The sequence below is a fragment of the Bidens hawaiensis genome, unplaced genomic scaffold (assembly GCF_021521415.1).
Source record: "Bidens hawaiensis isolate Kalapana, Puna unplaced genomic scaffold, B.hawaiensis_p1.1 tig00044021_1, whole genome shotgun sequence".
In the NCBI taxonomy this organism is placed as follows: Eukaryota; Viridiplantae; Streptophyta; class Magnoliopsida; order Asterales; family Asteraceae; genus Bidens; species Bidens hawaiensis.
Window position 1 is genome coordinate 90,439 of NW_027497797.1, and position 21,249 is coordinate 111,687.

General features: G+C 36.2%; 1 protein-coding gene across 1 annotated transcript; it reads right to left on the reverse strand.

Annotated features, from left to right (window-relative positions):
- Positions 1 to 8,970: 8,970 nt before the first annotated feature.
- Positions 8,971 to 9,489, reverse strand: LOC143594628 (uncharacterized). The gene has a single exon (XM_077073892.1). The coding sequence runs from the start codon at positions 9,487 to 9,489 to the stop codon at positions 8,971 to 8,973; it is 519 nt and encodes a 172-aa protein (XP_076930007.1).
- Positions 9,490 to 21,249: the final 11,760 nt, after the last annotated feature.

A 21,249-nucleotide genomic window follows, 5' to 3' on the forward strand; every position in this document is an offset into this window, starting at 1 on the left:
CTTGTAAAATGAATCATCAAAGTCTTTAGGATAAATCTTATAAGACTTGATCTGTTTTTCAAGATCAAACAGCCATGCAACACCATCAACTGTATTGAACTAATTTTCATTGAATATTACATTGGAAGATTCAGTCACATTGAAATGGTCTTTGACATAGACTCTATACAATTTTGAGTGTGTCGAGTAACCAACAAAGAAGCAATCCAAGGATTTTGCTTGAAACTTCTTGAGATAATCCTTGGTGTTCAACAATGAACATTTGCAACCATATGGTTTGAGAATTTGATGTAGGGCTTTCTCTTAAACAGAATCCCATAAGGAGTCTTGTCTTGACTTTTGTTGAGAAGGACTCTGTTCTGAACATAGCAAGAAGTGTGGATAGCTTCTACCCAGAAGGTAACAGGCAAGAGAGCATCTGCTAGCATGGTCCTTGCAGTCTCAATAAGTATTCTGTTTCTTCTCTCTGCAACTCCATTCTGTTCAGGAGTTCTAGGAGCACTGAATGGTTGAAGAATTCGTTTTGCAGTGCAAAACTCATCCATTACTTCATTTTTGAACTCAATCTCATTATCACTCCTCATCACTTTAACCCTTGCATCCAATTGATTCATAACCCTGGACACAGAACTCTTAATCAGTTCATCAGCTTCATCTTTGGTACTTAGGAAGTAACCCAAATGTATCTTGAAAAATCATCAATAATCACAAGGCAATATCTCTTTTTTCCAATACTTGGAACACTCACAGGACCAAAAAGATCCATGTGAAGCATCACAAGCACATGATCAATTGTGTTGATGAGCTTTGCCTTGTGCGATGACTTGTGCTGCTTTCCCTTTTGACATGAGATGCCATTGTCATCAAGCTTGAACTCCCTTGTAGGCAAACCAATTACTTGCTCACCCTTCACAGGTTTATTCATGTTCTTTAAGTTGACATGACAAAGCTTCCTATGCCACAATTTGGGTTCATTTTCAGTGGCTTTTGATACAAAGCATGTACCACCCCTTGAAATGGCATCTTTCATGTTTAGGTCATACAAATTACCATTCCTTGGAGCCATCATCATAATCATATCTGGAGGAATTACAAATTCAGGTTTGAGAATAAAACAGTGAGAGTCATCAAACCCAACTTTATAACCGTTATCACACATTTGTGAGATACTCAAAAGGTTATACTATAATCCTTCCACATAAAATACATTATCAAATGTGACCTTTCCATTAGTTAAGATTCCTTTGCCCATAATGTTTCCACCATTCTCATCACTTCCAAAAGCGACTGGGCCTTCAAATTTCTCTTCATAGTTCACAAGTGACCATTTGTCACAAGCCATGTGCCTGGAACATCCACTGTCCATGTACCATACTTCATTAACTGGTGTGGACTGTTCCTGCACAAATCAAAGAAATTAATTAGTTGGATAATGAAATGCAAGCTGAATCAACTTGCAAATCATCTTTGTCATTGACAGACTCTGCATTGATGTTGGGTATAGGCTTAGGATCTTTATACACAATCTCACAACCGTCAGACTCATCTGATTCATAACCACTGTCATTAGGACTTTTCACATATGGAATTATGCTTTTGTACTCTTGCACCACATAATCGCTTTTGTTTGATACATCTCTCACATCTGTCCTAATTGACATTTGAAATTCACTCTTTGGTTTCCAAAGAAAACCATGAGGTTCAAATCCATGTTTTAACAAAAAAATTTCATCACCATTTAATTCTCTTGACTTATTTCTTGAGAACCCACTCTTTTTTTACTTTTCATTTCATCTCCTCGTGAATTTTTCAGAGTCATCAGACTTCACTGACTTGGTGTCATTCTATGGAACATTCCTCATTGGTTGTGTATTCCTTTTTATTACCATATCAGATTTTTGTGTGAGCTGTTCCTTTTCACTTGATTCACAGAATTACTTTTCAATTTCTCATTAACAATCACACTTTTTTTCTCATTTTTCACAACTTTTGGATCATCACCTTTTATTTCCACTTCCTAACCTTTCTTCCTGTTTCCCAAGTATTCATCATATTTCTTCTTATATAGACTAAAATCTTGTCCAAACTTGGTTCCATTGGGAACATGAAATGGTTTAAAGGTGAACCTTTCATGGCAGGAATCAATATGGTGACCATACTCATCACACTTTTTGCACCATACTTTTCCCTTGAAACTTTCATGAGCATTTCCCTTTTTGAATCTCTCACTTGGTCTAGGTGGTTCAATTCCAAGTGTTTTCTGAGTTTTGAGCCCATCAAAATCAATGGAGAAGGGCACAAATTCTTCAATTTTAATGTCTTGCCTCTGTACTTTACCTTTAACAAATTTGATCTTGTCCAATCTCATTGCCTCATCATCCCTACTTCCTTTGTGACTTGACTCCCTTTTCTAGTACTCTTCCATAGTTTCAACTTCTCAAATATCAAATAATTCTTGACTTGAGAAAACAGGGTACACTGGAATGAATTGATCACTTTGAACTTTTTCTTTAGGCTTCTTTTTGTCATTGATCTTGATCTTTCTCAAAATTTCTTTGCTTGCTGGCTTTATAGAATTATAAGTCATCTTTGACCTCTTAGAACCTTCACATATGTCAAATTACACATGTTCCCTTCTCATTTGTTCATTATGTTTCTTCATCTTTGGTGTGAGAGGTGGTAATAAAGGTAGTTTGTCAATGGAACTTGGTTTTCCATTTCTTTTGCTCTTGGTGTCATCATCACTAAAGTATTCATCACTAGGATCACTCAAATCATCTATATTTAGACATTCTTCATCAAAATCATCTTCTGATACTTGAATCCCTATTGACTTTTCTTATTTCAACTCTTCTTTCACAACAAAATCTCCGTCTTCACTTACTTCTACCAATTTGTAATTTTCAATGAATTACTCTTTATCTTGAAAAACAACTTTGAACTGTTTGAGATATGCTTCCCTCTTCTCTTTATCAACTTTCAAATAATACTTGTTGAAAGGTGGTGGAACAACTTTATACTTGTCTTCTTCTTTAATCCTTTTCAAAATGCCACAAATATTACCAGTTGACACCAAATTCTTTAAAAATTCATTTTCAACTTGGAGTGTTGTATACCTCAATTTATCTTCTATTACCATTTTCTTCAAGACTTCAACCTCAATCACATATCTTGACTGAATTCTGTAACTGTCCATATAATCTTGTTCAAGGCTTTAAATTCTCTCTTCATAAGTAACCTCACTTGCTTTATACACATTCAACATACTTTGTTTTCTGAAGCATTCACTATCAAGCTTTCTTATTTTCACATTCAAGGATTCAATGGTTTCAAGTAATTCAGATACTGAGTGTGAGTGTACTTGTGAAGAAGATGATCCAGCTTCACTTTCAACTTTAGCCATAAATGCAACATTGGCCTTGCTTATATCATCAACATGATCACTCCAATCAAAACCACCTTCTTGTTGAGCAGTAAGTTCCACATTTCCTTGGTTTCTAGGTTGGTTTTGATTGTTTCTGTTGGTGTTGTTGGGAGCACTTGGAAGGTTTTGGTTGTTGTTTCTCCGGTATTTCTGATTCTGAGGTATAACTTGCTGATTGTTCTATTGTGGCTGATGGTAGTTGTTGTTAAAGTTGGGGTTATTGTTGAAGTTGTTGTTGTAGTTTCTTGGCTGGCCTTGCTGATTTTCGTATTGGTTTCTTGGCTGTTGATTCTGATATTGATAGCCTTGGAAGTTTCTTGGTTGATTGCATTATCTTGCAAAGTGTCCTGGTTGTTGACAGTTATAGCATATTGCTTTAGACTTGTTAAACCCAATTCTCTCATTAGGACCTGACACCAGAGACCTCCCAGTCCTATTGAACAACCTCTTACTTCTAAGAGCCAACATTGCAGCCTGCCACTTCAAGTTCATATCTTCATGATCATCAGCATCAATCTGTTTAAATCATCTTGAATGACACTGGTGTGAATCATGTTCTTGGCTACAAAAGCATTATAGGATTCTGTGAACATAGAAAAAAGGGCTTGAAATTCACTTCCTTGACCACCATTTCCACCAACATAAGATGAATGTCCACTAGCCATAGAGGCATAATCATTATCATCAATGAGTTAGACATTGAACATTCCTTGACTACTTGAACTACCATCAACAAAACCTTTTGGTGTATCAACACCATGTTCACTTGGTTCCTCAATAATTGGGATTTGTTGATTTTTCACAGATATGTTTCCCACTGGAGCAATGAGTGCATTTGACACTTGGAAACAGGGTTTGTCTTCTTTTATCATCTCATTCTCTACCATTTCAATTTCAGCATCTTGAAGAAAACAGACCACATCATCAAGCTTTAGCTCTTCATAGTTTGGTTTTTGCCTGATAAACTTGCTTGTTGTATATCATTCTTTTGACAGAGATGACAATAACTTTCTGGTTAAGTCCAAATCAGTGACCACATAGTCAGTTGTCCTTATCTCATTGACTATGGCAAGGTATATCTCCAAAACTGACTTCAGCCTCTCACTATCCTAGTATTTGAACCTATCAAGCTGTTGCTTAAGCCTATCCTTCTTGATTTTATTTAATTCAGAGTTGCCATCAAACATTTCCAGAATGGCATCATACATGGCTTTAGCAGTGGCATGGTGAGCCACCTTAGTCAGGATTTCCCAAGACAACCCCATCAACACCGCAAGAGCTCTGTCATTCACCTTCCTCATTCTCACTTCAACAGCTTGGTTGGCATTTGTTCCATAAGGTCAATATGGTCCATTCTTGATGGAATTTCACATGTCAATATCATTATAACATACTACACCTTCAAAGAGAACTTTCCACTTTATGAAGTTTTCCTGTCCATATAACCTTGGAATCTTGTTAGCTGAGACCTCTTGCTCGTCGTGTCTAGACATTTTGAGATTTTAAAAGGGTTTTGAAAAAAAAAAGACAAACAGTTGATAAACATAAACAAATTTTAAAATTTTCTTAAAAATTAATCAGATCTGTAGATAAAATCTTCATATATGATGAATTTGGTCAGATTAGAGCAAGATCTAGAGTAAAAATTAAAACTTTAATTCAAAAGAGAGAAAGAAAACACCCAAATATTATAGATCTAAAAGAGCAGAGTAGCTAACGTAATATTTCAATGTAACAGTAGTCTGCACACGTCATTTTTCTTCTTCAGATCTGCAACAGTTCTTGATCTTAATAGCAGCAATCAGCTCTGATACCACTTGTTGGTCCCTCACAGTTGGATATATCACTCACAAATATGTCGCAACCCACACTATAAAGTGTTGACAAGAAGGTTAACGACCTAATGTATAAGGTAAAAACAATAGTATGTTAACGGCTGAATCAATAACACACTATACATTGCACAATAAATACTAAGGTAACACACACAAACATTAACTCACAAGATTTCCATTTATTGAAAGATTCATACAAATGCAAATCGATTAGGGTTTCTGCAAGGAATGTTTGTCCGTACAAATTAAAAATCAGCCGTCACACTCAAGGTCAGGAATATTTCAGGTTATGTCGAGTGTATGTTGTTCGTTAAGAGGCGTGCCCTAGATCATTCTATTTATAGGCCTGCCTCCCGATAGCTGTCATTCCTTTTTAGAAACCCTAATGATTGGTACATAATCAGAAAACATATTAAAAAAGATTCTAAGTGTAAAACAGGTCTTCGAGTAAGCTTTTCAGCTTTTTTCTTCTTCGAGTAGACCTGGTAACCAAAGTGTGCTGGGGAGCAGTTCTCCGGGTAGATTTTACTTAGAATATTTTTTTCTTTAAAAATATTCACCTAGCAGACTTCAATCTTCTTTACCATAGCAAATTTTTCTCGATATGGTCCTACGAGGAAACTGTTCTTCATGAATCCCTTCAACTCTTTGTTAATAGAAAACTTATTAAGCAAACTAACGTGTGTTGGTAACACTGTTTGACTTGTGATGGTAGCATTGTAGCTTGCTCGGAGTTGAACCTAGCTAGAGAAACTCCTTAGAATAATTCTTGATCAACTTTCTTCAAGCATGCTCGGATTACTGTTTTTTAATCAAACTTTGCTAGATATTCCAAAGTAATTGGATTTATTAGCTTGGTTTGGTCAAGAGTTTGCTGGTAAGCAAACGATGCTCGACTTGAAGAACACCTTTGCTAGACAAAGTGAACCCTGCTCGGATTATCACTTAAGAAGACTTCAAAAAGATAACCTTGAACGAAAGGCAAGATACCTTGCTAGGATAAGTGAAAGCTTGCTCGGAGGCCTAAGTGTGCCCGATGTCCATACTTAGCCTTTATCAAGGAGGTTGAGAAGATTCCAATATTCCTTTAAGGATTTTCTCATCCCAACATTTATTTCGCAACTATTCTTTATTAGGATTTCTAATCGGTTTTCCCGAAGGGCTTGAAATACCTCATTTTATTAGCAAATCATTATCTCTTGCTTAATTGATAAGGTGAGTGTTTCACTCCTAGCTTTTACTCATTTTCAATTGCTTTGGGAACATATGCGTAACTAGATAGTTTATTATAACTGTCACACCCTCAAATTTCCACTAGCGGGGTTTTACCGCTAGGCGCGTGACACACCAGGATCTTAACCATTCGTCAAACCAAACCAACACACATAAAATATTTAAAACATGGTCTAACTCTCGTCAAAGTACGATTTTCACAAAAAAAAGAAACAAATAGTTCAGAGTCTTGTGGAAGCGTAAAGGATAAACAGTTTTTAAAACAAGTAACATGTGCCCAAAGATGTACAGCCCATAAGTCTTAAAGACAAATGAAATGAAGTTCATGCAATTAAATAAAACTCCAAGCAGCATTCTACGTGCTCCCTAGCACTACCTAGCGACCTGGGCAAGTATCAATACTCAAGTGTCAACACATGTTTCGTGAGTTCATAAGTTATAATTACGAAAAAAACAAGTATAATATGTATAAGTAGATTTTTCACATTTCAAATTTTTATTAGGGTAGCTAGCCCATTAACAAGCTAATAGACGGTTGAACCAAAACTGACTGTATGTATACCTTCTTACCAGGTCTATCACTGACACTGGCGTATAATAGTTTGGTAAATAAAACATTGGTTTTACGATATCACAGCCGTGCTAGAGCGACTAGCCCGAGTGAGGTTTGTCAAACCCAGTAGTACTACTCAATATAACCTTGCGATCTCATCCTACCGTTTCAAATTAATGTAAGGACTTTCAGTGATGTAAGAGGATCTAGTATAAACTTGTGATATAAATAAAAAAAATTACAAAAAAAATCCGTAGTAGGCCACTGGGTTTTCCTCTAGAAAACCAGTATAAAAACAAGTATGTGTTTTCTCCCCGAAAACATGTAAAAGAAAAATAGTTTGTGTTTTCTTCCCGAAAACATGTGTTAAAGTAGTTTGGTTTTCTCCCCGAAAACATGTATGAAAAGTATGAATTCACCTTAAGTATGCAGAAGAGATTCCGCGAACAAGCTTAACGAAAGAAAGTGTGTCCGTCTAACCAATACCTAGTACAAGCGTTAAGCTATGAGGATGTGTTTAACAATATGACACCCTAAGACTCGCGTAACGACCCACACACACAAACATGGACCTGACCTGACGACTCGTTGTTGACTGACATTAATTTCGACTATTTCCAATTATTCTAACATGCATCCTATCTAACAACATCATCCGAACATAAAGCAGTTATCAATTATTTCAAATCTGTTCAAGAATCTTCTAAGACAGATTCTCGTGTGCGGAAACTAATTTATATAACTAGACATCCCTTTGAAAAAAAATCCATAAAAATTACCACAGAAGAACGTATAAATTTGGCTTCTCAATATATTTTTATTATACTTTTTCTTTGTGTAAAAAATTCACAACAATTCGATCATCACAGCAAGTACAGATTTTATCTCAGTTTGCGCAACAAAAAGTATAAGCTTGGCTAGACCTCCAAACCAAACTAAATCAAGCAAGACCAATTGGGTTAACTTCCTAACTCAAAGTAGAAACTTCAGAAGTGGAATTAACCCATTTGGCTTTGTCTCCATTAACGTCAGGACTGTCAGTCAGAATCCCACCTTACCAGTCAGGTTCGACATATGGTTTTTTAAAATCATAAAAACTATCAAGAACTCGTCCAAAAATTACAAACTATAACTTTTTGAAAACTATACTCCAAGTAAACGTCATGAAATCAAGAATTGATCAAAGCTAAGAATTCTTCATCAAGTTACATGTAAAACCACAAGCGAGTGAAATTTCGTCCAGAATATAATCTAACATAAACCCTAAATAAATCATGTTTCCATCAATTCTAATGTTGTAAATCATTAATCACCAATTATACATGTCATACAACAGGTATATCACAGATATTTTTCATACCATGCTTCATTTAACATCACAAGAACACGTAACGAATCAAGAAAGCAACGATTTAGAGGTGATTACTTACAACTCGCGATTACTTCTATAATACACGAACCCTAGCACCTCCTATGAAACCTAAAGCTTCCAAGACGACCCAAGAGAAAGAGCTCTAGGTTTTTGCTTTGAAATGGCAGTTGGATTTATGTCATTTAGGTTTTTAGGAAATTTTCTTTTTAAATAACGTGTATGGGATAAGAAACATGATTTGCACATGTTATTATTATTAGTATTATTATTATTATTATTAAAATAACCAAGTATACACATGTAAAGCAATTTATCAAGTAACACACATATATAATCGATTATATGTAACCGCTTCCAGGTTCGACATTTATCACCAACGTATACGGAGAGACTCGTGTATGTGTTATGCATGAACGTCTAGGATTATGGAGTATATGTTAACGAAATTAACCTGAAAAATGTGAGGTGTCACATCATCCCCTCGTTGAAGGAATTTCTCCCCGAAATTAACCAGAAAAATGTCAATTTATCAAGTAACACGAGGTGTCACCTCCTATTCAACTGGTTCATGGGGTCTTGGTACAAGTAATGGAAATAAATGATAATATTTTTGTTTCATTTTGTCCTTCCATTCCCATGTGAACTCCGGCCCAAGCCTTGAGTTCCAACGGACTTTCACAATAGGCACCTTCGAATGCCTGAGAGTTTTAACACCTTGATCCGTGATTTCAACCAGTTCCTCAACAAATCGGATTTGATCGTCGACTTGAATTTCGTGTAAGGGAATAATGACTGAATCGTCGGACACGCGCTTCTTTAAATTTGACACATGAAAGACATTGTGAACACCACTAAGTTCATTAGGTAAGTCAAGACGGTAGGCTACCGGACCGATTTTCTCCAAAATTTCAAATGGTCCGACGTAACGCGGATTTAATTTACCTCGTTTGCCGAAACGGATTACACCCTTCCAGGGTGAGACTTTTAGAAGGACCTTAACACCCTCTTGGAATTCCAAAGGCTTACGACAGTTATCTGTGTAACTCTTTTGGCGATCACGAGCTGCCGCCATTCGTTTTCGGATTTGCACAATCTTTTCCGTAGTCTCATGCACCAGTTCATGTCCGGTAAGCTGGCTTTCGCACACTTCCGACCATCAAATGGGTGATCGACATTTACACCCAGACAACGCTTCATAAGGCGCTACTTTTATGCTGGTATGATAGCCTTTGTTGTAAGAAATTTCCACTAGAGGAAGGTGAGTTTCCTAGTTACTGCCAAAATCGATAACGCATGCACGTAACATATCCTCCAGTGTTTGAATTGTATGTTGTACTCATATCCAACCTTGATCCCAAAGATTCATGCAAGGATTCCTGAAAACAAGAAGTAAAACAAGCGTCACGATCTGAAATGATTGAAACTCATACTCCGTGACGAGACACCACTTCTTTTATATAAATTTGGGCAAGCTTCTTCATCTTGTCTGATTCTTTGATTGCTAGAAATAGAGTGGATGTATTCAAACGATCAACAATCACCCAAATAGTATCGCACCCACTGGGTGATTTGGGAAGTTTAGATACGAAATCCATGGAGATTTGTTCCCACTTCTAGCATGGAATTTCTGGTTGTACGAGTAGGCCCGATGGTTTTTGGTATTCGGCCTTAACTTTGGCGCAAGTACAACGTCGTTAGATCGTGATACATTTTCTCAGATCCCGGGTGAATTGAATACGTGGACCGGTGTGCTTCATCCATCACGAGTTCCATTAAGTCCCCATAAAATGGAACCCACACTCGGTCGAAGTAACTGAGACCATCAGATTTCAATTCCATGTGTTTGTCGGCACCATTGAAAGTTTCAGATTTCTTATTCTCTTCTTTTAAGGCTTCGAGTTGGGCGGAACGGATTTGATCGGGCAGACCAGAATGGATAGTTAGTTGTAAGGCTCGAACAAGCCTGGGTTTGGTTTCCTTTCGACTAAGAGTATCAGCTACAACGTTTTCTTTACCCGGGTGATATTTTATGGCGCACTCATAATCATTCAGAAGATCAACAAAATGACGTTGTCGTGTGTTTAACTCTTTTTGCTCTAGGATGTGCTGGAGACTCTTGTGATCGGTGTATATAGTGCATTTGGTGTGGTACAAGTAATGTCTCCAAATTTTCAAAGCGAAGATCACCGCACCCAACTCCATATCATGGGTCGTATAAATATTTCTCATGAATTTTGAGCTGACGAGAAGCGTACGCGCTCACCTTGTCTTGTTGCATAAGTACACAACCAAAACCTTGGATCGAAGCATCGCAATACACTACGAAATCATCCACTCCATCTAGTAATGATAGAATGGGTGCACTACAAAGTTTGGTTTTTAGCAGTTGAAATGCGGACTCAGGATCACTCCATTTGTAAGATATTACTTTTTGGGTCAGTGTCGTGAGAGGCTGAGCGATTTCTGAGAACCCCTTAATGAATCTACGATAGTAACCAGCTAGACCAAGAAATAGTCGGACTTCGGTGGGGGGTTTTTGGGGTTGCCCAATTTTTAATAGCTTTGACTTTAGCCTGATAGACATGTATTCCAGCCTCATTGACTACATGTCCGAGGAAGTGCACTTCACGAATCCAAAAGTCGCACTAGGAGAATTTGGCATAGAGTTGCTACTTTCTCAAGATATCTAGAATGAGGTGCAAGTGTTTCTCCTGATCCTCCTTATTTTAGGAATAGATGAGGATATCGTCTATGAAGACGATGACAAATTTGTCAAGGTACGGTTTGCAGACTCGGTTCATGAGGTCCATGAAAACCGCAGGAGCATTAGTTAATCGAACGGCATGACTAGAAAATCGTAATGGTCATACCAAGTTCTGAAGGCGGTCTTTAAAACATCTTCATCCCGGACTCTCAATTGGTGATAGCCTGACCTTTGATCAATTTTTGAATAGAAACAAGACCCTTGCAATTGATCAAACAAGTCGTCGATATGAGGAAGTGGATAACGATTCTTTATCGTCACCTTATTAAGTTCTCGGTAGTTGATACATATCCGAAAAGATCCGCCCTTCTTCTTGACGAATAAGACCGGGGCTCCCCATGGAGATATGCTAGGTCGGAAAGAACCCTTATCCAGAAGCTCTTGGAGCTGAACGGACAGTTCTTGTAGTTCGTTTGGTGCTAGTCGATACGGGGCTCGAGCAATAGGTGCTGGTTCGGGAGTTAAGTCAATGTGAAATTCAACCTGCCTAGGCAGGGGAAGACCAGGCAAGTCTTCGGGGAAAACATCGGTGAAGTCTCAAACGATTGGAATATCCTCGATTTTCTTTTCCTCGCTTTTCTTATTGGTGACAAGAGCCAATATGGCGAGATGACCCTTTTGCTGGTATTTATGGGCTTTCACACAAGAGATGATGCCTATGACGGTATTACTCTTTTCGCCGTAGATGGATAGAGTTTCCCCGATAGGGAGAGGAATGCGAACGATTTTCTCTTGGCAAAGGATTTCGGCTCGGTTTCTAGACAACCGGTCCATTCCAACCACGGCATCGAAGATACTGAGTGGAACTGGCATGAGATCAATATCGAACGTATGACCAGAGAGGTTGAGTTTACACCCTTTAAGGATGTCAGATATTTCGATTAGCTTACCATCTGCGAGTTCTACGTCGTCTTTGGATTTTAAGGGAGTTGGAGTTAAATCGAGTAGCTTGCTAAAACATGAGGAGATAAAACTCCAGTCAGCTCTGGTATCAAAAATGACAGAAGAAAAACAGTCATTCAAATAAAATTTACCCGTAACAATATTTGAATCATTATAACCCTCACCTGACCCAATTACATAGGCCCTTCCTTTAGCACCACCACCATTGCCGTTATTCCCGCTATTGCTTCCTCCACTGTTGTTACCGTTGCCTTGGTTGAGTTGAGGGCAATCTTTCCTAATATGACCTTCAATGTACACTTGAAACACCCTTTTGCGGTTCCCCTCTTTGATGGTTGATCTGGTTGTTTGACCTGCAGTTGAAACCAGTAGTCCTTCGCCACATGCCCTAACTTGCCACAACGCTGACACTGGTTTCTACAAGTTCCATGATGATGAATATTACATTTGTTGCACTTCGGTAGCTTTCCACGATACGAACCCTGGTTCTCTGTGGATTGTTGGTTGAATAGCAATGGTTGTCAAACTTTATGGTTGTTGTTGCTGAGACTGGTGCGTGTTGGAATTTTTGTTTTGAGTGTTATCCCCCTTGCGTTTGTTATCCACAATTGTAGAAGCATGTGCACCTTTCATGGGTAGTGTTCCTTGTTGCACGGCCTGCTCAGTAAGTATGTGTGCTAGTCGAATGGCCTGGTGAATTGTTCCGGGATTTGATGAAGTTACCATTCCTTGAATTTGTGGAGCCAGACCATGGATGTACCTTTTCACTCGCTTGTATGTAGGAGTCGCCATGTTCGGGCACAAAATCGCGAACTCATGAGAGCGATTAGTATAATTCTCGATATCTGATCCCACCATTTTAAGGTTCTAGTATTCGGTTTCTAGTTTCTGAATTTCATCACGGGGACAGTATTCTTCTCGCACCAACTCCTTAAAGTCATTCCAAGGGGTAGAATTTGCCACTTCCAAGCCTAGCATCTGAGTCTGGGAGTTCCACCACATTAAAACCGCGTCTTCCAGTGTGCCACAGGCGAATTTGACCCAATTTTCTTGAGGACAGTTACACATGGAGAAAGCCGACTCGATTTTTTCAAACTAACGAAGAAGGATTACAGCACCAGTAGTTCCACTGAACATGTGAGGCTTACAGTCCATAAAATTTTTGAAGGTACACACCGGGGGATTAACCAGTTGTTCACCCGAATCGGAAATAAAATGGTTAGTTTTTGTTACACAACGCATAAAGAAAGTTTTCTATGAGGACTAGCTAGATTTGCAACATAAATATTCACCTCCTGTATGAGCAGCCTGATAAGCCGCCAGGGCTTCATTCACCCAATGGTTAATCAATGCAGTGAGTTGTGCCTGTGTCATGTGAATGCTACCACGACCAGCTCTTCTCGACATGATATCCCTTTATCCAGAATACCAAAATGAGAAAAATATCCAAGATATATTTGTCATATAAGCATACATTTAGTAAATGAGCAAATCATAACAACATCACAAATTTTGAACGGCAAAAATCCTAAATAAATAAGTTGTAATTCCGATCACAAAATATTTAAAGTAAAATAATCAAAAGGTTCCAAATCCATAAGTTGTGTGAGCCCAACACGCTTATATTAGTTCATAAAATGAAAGAAACAAAATGAAAAAACATTAGTTTGAACTCTCAGCAGAAGAAACATCAGACAACTCCTCTTCCTCTTATTCCTCAACCTCGAAAGGTTCCTCCTCATCTTCAACGATATCCGGAGTTAGCGGAACTACTGCCGCAGCAGCAGCTACTGCCTCGGCCGCCTCTTCTCTAGCTTCGGCCGCCTCCACACGAGCTGTTAGAGTAGCTAATTGATTTTGCTGCTCATGCACCAAGTTCACCAGTTGGTTATGAAGAGGTAGGGGTCTAACAAATAGGGGATGGCTGAGAGGGGGATGTTTACATGCCTGTAACATAAGGTGTGTGTGAATGCTATGTATGAATGTATGAAATGAAAGAATGCATGAAATCTATAGATGGGTTGACATGTTGTGAAAAGAAAGTTTTTTTTATCCTTGAAAACGGTTATAGTCTGGTTTCTCGAAAACGACCCAGTTCACTATAACCAATGGCTCTGATACCAATCTATCACACCCTCAAATTTGCACTAGCAGGGTTTTACCGCGAGACGCGTCACACACCAGGATCTTAACCATTCGTCATACCAAACCAACACACATAAAATATTTAAAACATGGTCTAACTCTCGTCAAAGTACGAGTTTCAGAAAAAAAAATGAAATAGTTCAACGTCTTGCGGAAGCGTAAAGGATAAACAGTATTTAAAACATGCACAACCCATAAGTCTTAAAGAAAAATGAAATGAAGTTCATGCAAAAACAAGTATAATATGTATAAGTAGATTTTTCACATTTCAAATTTTTATCAGGGTAGCTAGCCAATTAACAAGCTAATAGACGGTTGAATCAAAGCTGACTGTGTGTATGTCTTCTTACCAGGTCTATCACTGACACTGGCATATAATAGTTAGGTAAATCAAACACTCGTTTTATGACATCATAGCCGTGCTAGCGCGACTAGCCCGAGTGGGGTTTGTCAAACCCAGTAGTACTACTCAATATAACCCCGCGATCTCATCCTATTGGTTCAAAGTAATGTAAGGACTTTCAGTGATATAAGAGCATCTAGTATAAACTTGTGATATAAATAAGAATTACAAAAAAAATCCATAGTATGCCACTGGGTTTTCCTCTAGAAAACCAGTATAAAAACAAGTATGTGTTTTCTCCCCGAAAACATGTAAAAGAAAAATAGTTTGTGTTTTCTTCCCTAAATATGTGTCAAAGTAGTTTGGTGTTCTCCCCGAAAACATGTATGAAAAGTATGAAATCACCTTAAGTATGCAAAAGAGATTCGCGAAAAAGCATAACGAAAGAAAGTGTGCCCGTCTAACCAATACCTAGTACAAGCGTTAAACTATGAGGATGTGCTTAACAATACGACACCCTAAGACTCGCGTAACGACCCACACACACAAACATGGACCTGACCTGACAACTCATTGGTGAATGACATTAATTTCTACTGTTTCCAGTTATTCTAAGATGCATCCTATCTCACACCATCATCCGAACATAAAGCAGTTATCAATTATTTCAAATTTGTTCAAGAATCTTCTGAGACAGATTCTCGCATGCGGAAACTAATTTATTTAACTAGACATCCCTTTGAAGGGATAAGAAACATGATCCGAACATGTTGTTATTATTATTATTATTATTATTATTAAAATAACCAAGTATACACATGCAAAACCAATTTATCAAGTAACACACATATATAATCGTTTATAATGTAACCGCTTTCGGGTTCGACATTTATCACCAACGCGTATGGAGGGACTCGTGTGTGTGTGATTCGTTACCGACTCGTGAAATGTTATGCATGATCGTCTAGGATTATAGGGCATATGTTAACGAAATTAATCTGAAAAATGCGAGGTGTCACAATTATACAGTATCGACAACTTGCAATTGTTATCCTTATGTGTATATTTGTTTATTCATATCTTGCAATTTGTTTACTTGCTTTATTTGAACGCATTCGGAGAGGTCCAGCATATTTTGGTATGATCATACGACCGTCCAGTCGCATGACAATGGTTTCACCGACAACTCATTTTCAGTAACCAATGCCCATTCGCATGGCAACGGGTTGGCCCTATCTTTATTATTTATTTGAATTGTTTATGTGTTATGGCTCAACTGTTATATATTTCACTTTACTGGGTTTTACTCACTCAACCTCGTGTTGAAAAAAATATTTGTATTTTCAACGCATATGTAGGTCACCGTATGATTGATTAATCAGGATCTCTTGAAGAACTTAGGGTTTATTATGCTAGAGAAAAATCATGATTTAAATTTGAATTGAACTATCTATTGTCTTATTTGTTTTATTTAAGGATGGTATATTTTTGCTTATTTGTATTTTGTTGGAATATTTGAATTTAATTCATGATATTCATTTTAATTATTGTATGATCGTACCTTGAGAGATGTGAGCAATCAGCTCTCGCCCCGGCATTTTCGCCTTATGTTGGGGTGTGACACCCCATGTCCTTCAATCTCCTCCTATCAATCAAAGTCAACCTTACCTAACTCTATCAAACCCCATACCCGCAAGCTCAAGTGTACCAAACCTACTATACTCAAGCCCATACTATGCAAGTTCAACGCATTCAAGCTATTCCAAGTCAATCTACCTCTACTGCTCAGGCTCTCGTGAATGCAACTCCTCAAGGTGCTTCAAGTCAAATCAATTAAGCTACTCAAGGACTTCAAAACTTTTTGTCGACTTTCTCATTCTATCTTATGTTATTTTTATCTTTTCCCCAATTATGTATTGTAACGCCTCTTTGTGGCCTTGGATTATTTTAATTTGAGCCTTATCATTTGCATGTTATACCTTATGAATAAAGTTTCTTTTATTAAAGAAGATTGTTTATTAAATCTTACTTCTATCTTATTTCTTTATCCTCATTCACCACAACCCATTTTATTAACCTCAACTATTAATGAGTTATCCCTTTTTAAAATAATTATACTTATACGTTAAAAGATGTTTTAGAAATTTCTTTAGTTTATTTAAATCCACTGAACCCTTTAACCCTTGTGGTTAATTTGATTCTATCAAGCAGCAAGTGCCCTTCCTTGATTGTGTTATAGCCGGCCATTAATTGTCTTAATCAACTTTGTTACATGACAATTTAAGTAACTTAAACATGGATTATATTCGTTTTCGTCTATATATCAGTGCCCGTCCTTGATTGTGTTATAGTCGGCCATTAATTGTCTTAAACATGTTTGTGCGGGTCTTCTAAACTATAAGTATTTGAATTAATGTTTTCGTTTTAGACTTGTGTTAGTCACTGGCTCAGCTGGCCAGTGCGTTATGGCTATGTCGTCCAACTGCTGGGGGCGCGGGTTGAACCTTACTAGCCGCATATTTTTTGGAAACTTTGTTTTCGGTTAACGTATTATATATAATCAATAAATAATACTATAAATATTATAACATTAACAATTTGTTTATATTTTTGTTAAAAACCGATAGATTAACGAATCACTTTTCCGAACCTTGTTAAAACTTATGTGTATGTATGTGTGTGTGTGTGTATAATTATTAAAATTGATAAAGGTTCGTATAACAAAGATTTAAAAAGGTTTTGTTTATTTAAAATACATAATTAAAATATAAAATATACCTTATTACTTACAGAATTATTTGGCCAAGTATTTTATAAACCAATTACATTTGTATAAATATTTATATAATTGTTACAACTTTAATATTTAGAAGTGAAATGATTTATTTTATTTTTACTTGTATAATAACTTTTATGCGATTAACTTTAAAATATTTTAAACTCTCGATACCGGTCGATCTCAAATTATTAATAATATATATTATTTATTACAACTATAATACTCTTAGTTAAAAAGGATTTATTTTTATAGTTATACATGTTTTATACCTCTCGACAAGCGTGACTAATAATATTCGTTTCTTTATCATATTCCAACATGTGCTTATTTATTAAGGTGAGTATTTCACTCCCCTATTTTACTCATTTTTATCTTTTGGAGACATATGCGTAACTTAGATATTTTTATATTATTATTATCCACATTAGCAACTGTTAATCCTTGTTTGTATATCAGTTTATGCGTAACTTGCTATTTGCTTACTTGTTTTATTTTTACCGCGTTCAAAGAGGTCCATTATTATAGTATGATCATACGACTGTCGTAGTGGCGGCGTCCAATCGCATGAAAAACTGTTTCACCGACAACTCAATGTTTGGTAACCAATGCCCGATTCGCATGGCAATGGTTTAGCTCTATCTTTATTATTTGGTTTAACTGTTTAAGTGTTATAGCTCATTTGTTTATATCACAGGAACAGTTTGAATTTTTCTTTGTTTATTATATTATATCTCACTTACTAGTGTTTTACTCACCCAACCTCGTGTTGATAAAACCTATTTGTATTTTCAATGCATATGCATGTCACCGTGTGACTTGATTATTAGGGTTTATTGAAGAAACATAGGGTTTGCTATGCTAGAGAAGAGATATCAAGATTTAATCTGATTTGAACTATTTACTTTCTTATTTATTTTAATTATGGATGATGTATTTGTTTATTTGGATTTTGTTTGAATATTTGAATTTAAATTAATAGATATTGTTATTATAATTATTGCATGATAGTACCTTGAGAGTTGTGAGCAATCAGCTCACGTTCCCGCAATTCCGCCTTAGGTTGGGGTGTGACAAGTGAGACCCATACCCGTGAATTCGAGTCAAATGTTTGAGAAGCCTCCATTTATAAATAATGCAATATGGTGGCATGCATTAATGTAGGGAGCAACCAGAGAGCTTTTAAATGTTTCGTTTATATATATCTTAAACGGGTTATAACATCTCATTAAATTAAATATTAATCTCACCAAATATTTGATATGAAAATTTGTATAAAATATGGATATACTAAAAAGTAATATCCAGTTTATTTTTTAATTTATAATTAAGAAATAATTTTATAGTAAAAAAATAAGCGGGTAATGAATCTCACCAAAACCAGATAACTATTAAAACGGGTTATAACAGCTCATTTATTTGTAAAACTCTTTCAACATCAAATCTTAAGTATATTATTAACTTCTTCACATTAAATGAAATTAAAAAATCCAAAAAAGTGTATAAATGTTAGAACGAATAATATAAAACAACCCCGTAATACGCGCGGGGGGCGTGGGGTGCTAAAGCTAGTAATATATATAAGCGAAACATTTTAAAGCTCTCTGGTTGATTCCTACGTTATCTCAAGTCATCAGATTGCATTATTTGTAAATGAAGATGTCTCGTGCACTTGACCCAAATTCACGGGTATAAGTCTCACCAAACCTAGATAACCCCTTAAACGGGTTATAACATCTCATTATATTAAAAATTAATATTATAAGATATTTGATATGAAAATCTTTCAAAATATGGATATACTAAATTATATCCCTTTTTTAAAAAAAGATATTATTTATAAATTTATATTAATAAACAATGTTATAGTAAAAAAAATAAACGGGTAATGGGTCTCACAAAACCCAGATAGCTTTTAAACAAGTTACAAAACATCTTACTTATTTGTAAAACTCTTTTATCATCAAACATTAAGTATATTATTAACTTTCTTATAATAATAAAATCAAAATAAAAATAGATATAAATATTAGAAATGAAAAATAAAAACAACCCCGTTATACGGGGGGAAAAACCTAGTTTTATAAAGGTTACTTAAATATTAACTTTTTAATTGAGGTTATAAAAAGGTAGGCCCCTCCCTCTAAAATGTGTGTAATATTCAAAACGTACGAAACATTCAAAATATGACACATATTTTCGGGGGATTTAGTTGTATTCGTTATAACTTTAAACACATTGTTGTAACGGTTTACACCCTTAAAATCACATAGTCGATTGATATTTCAGACCTTAAGTACTTGAATACGATGTTGTATGTAATGGATTGTTTAGATACATTTAAATGCACCATTAACTATTTTAAATGATGGTGGACGGTTCAAATAAAATGTCCAAAACTTTTAAAAACTGTAAGAAACAATATCAAGATCACGCATGAACTTTTTCAAAAATAAGATAGAAGCTAGTATTATGTTTTGGTTATGGTGATAATAATGGTTATTATTTGGTGGTTATTATTAAGCGATTTCATCGGATTTGTTGATTACGTATCTGATTTAAACTTAATCGATCTTCTTCATTTGTTCACGTGTAAGTCAATCAAAGAGTTCATAAAAACTTAAGATTAATAGAAGTATTAAAAGTATTGATCATTTAAGATAACGGTATGTGTCATATTTTTTTTTTTTTTTTTTTTTTTTTTTTTTTGAACATACAAGCTTTCCTCCTACTATTTACATTATACCGCCAATGCCAGGAATCGAACCCTGAACCTCTCACCAAAAGGCCAAAGCCTTTACCATCCCACCAAAGTGGTGATGGCGGTATGTGTCATATGTTCATGTTGTTTTAAGTATCTGGTTTGAAATTTGGTTTTCTATATTTATAAAGTATGCTATTGCTGTTATTTTATTTTATTTTATATCGTTTATATTAATAATAGGTTTGTTGTTTTCGATACAACTTGTAGTGTTAAGTTTTATTAAATTGTCTTATAGTTCTTATTGTTGTACATGTTCGTTTTGTATCGTTTAATGCTAAATCAACAAAGATGATCATGTTTATCCAATGTTTTGTTTTTTAAAACTCATTTGCAACAATAATTAGTTTGTTGTTATTTTTGAGTTCTAACATGTTGTGTTGTGTTTCATCAAGCATTCATTAGATTGTGTTATAGTCCCTAATCTTTTCAATATATGTTTCTATCATATCCATTGGCAGATTTTTGCGTGTTTATCTGATTGAAGATGGGTATTGAAGATCAAGATGTCAAATGCTAGTTGAAGAAACACGAATCCACCCCTCAAGGTCTAGCAAGTTAGTTCGAGGGTAATGGCTAAGTATTTCCCAAGATGGGTTATAATCCTTCTTGGTGCAGAGAAGTATATCCAGCAAAACAGAACACCGTGAGCTTGTTATTAGGAATGGGGGAATTCTCTCGTAACCACCCTCCAGCGTGAGAATCAGTACTTGATAGTACAATAAAATGTATTAAGAGAGTTGTAATATTGGATCGTGGATCCTTTACCGTTTTGAGATGCATTGGTATTTATAGCCGGAGGAGAAAGAGAGAGAGTATGACCAACTGTCTTGTCAGCCTTTCCACCAATTATATTCTTCACTCGTACGGTTGTGGAGGTTGGTGGACATCATGGTCTTTTGTCCTGGATGTGTTGTACTATTTTGTACCATCCTTTATGTGTTGTCCAACCCCTATTGGTTGGGTGAAAGTTCTTCCTTTTTGTCCCATGCTGGTGTAAATCTTTGTGCTACCATTCCCGAGTTGTCAGGGAACGTTTTATATTAGGTTATGGTCTTGGCGCCATGCAGCCAGGTCAGGGCACAGTCTGCCCACTTTTATTAGGCTATGATTAAGACGCCAAGTCCTCCGCCTGGCGCA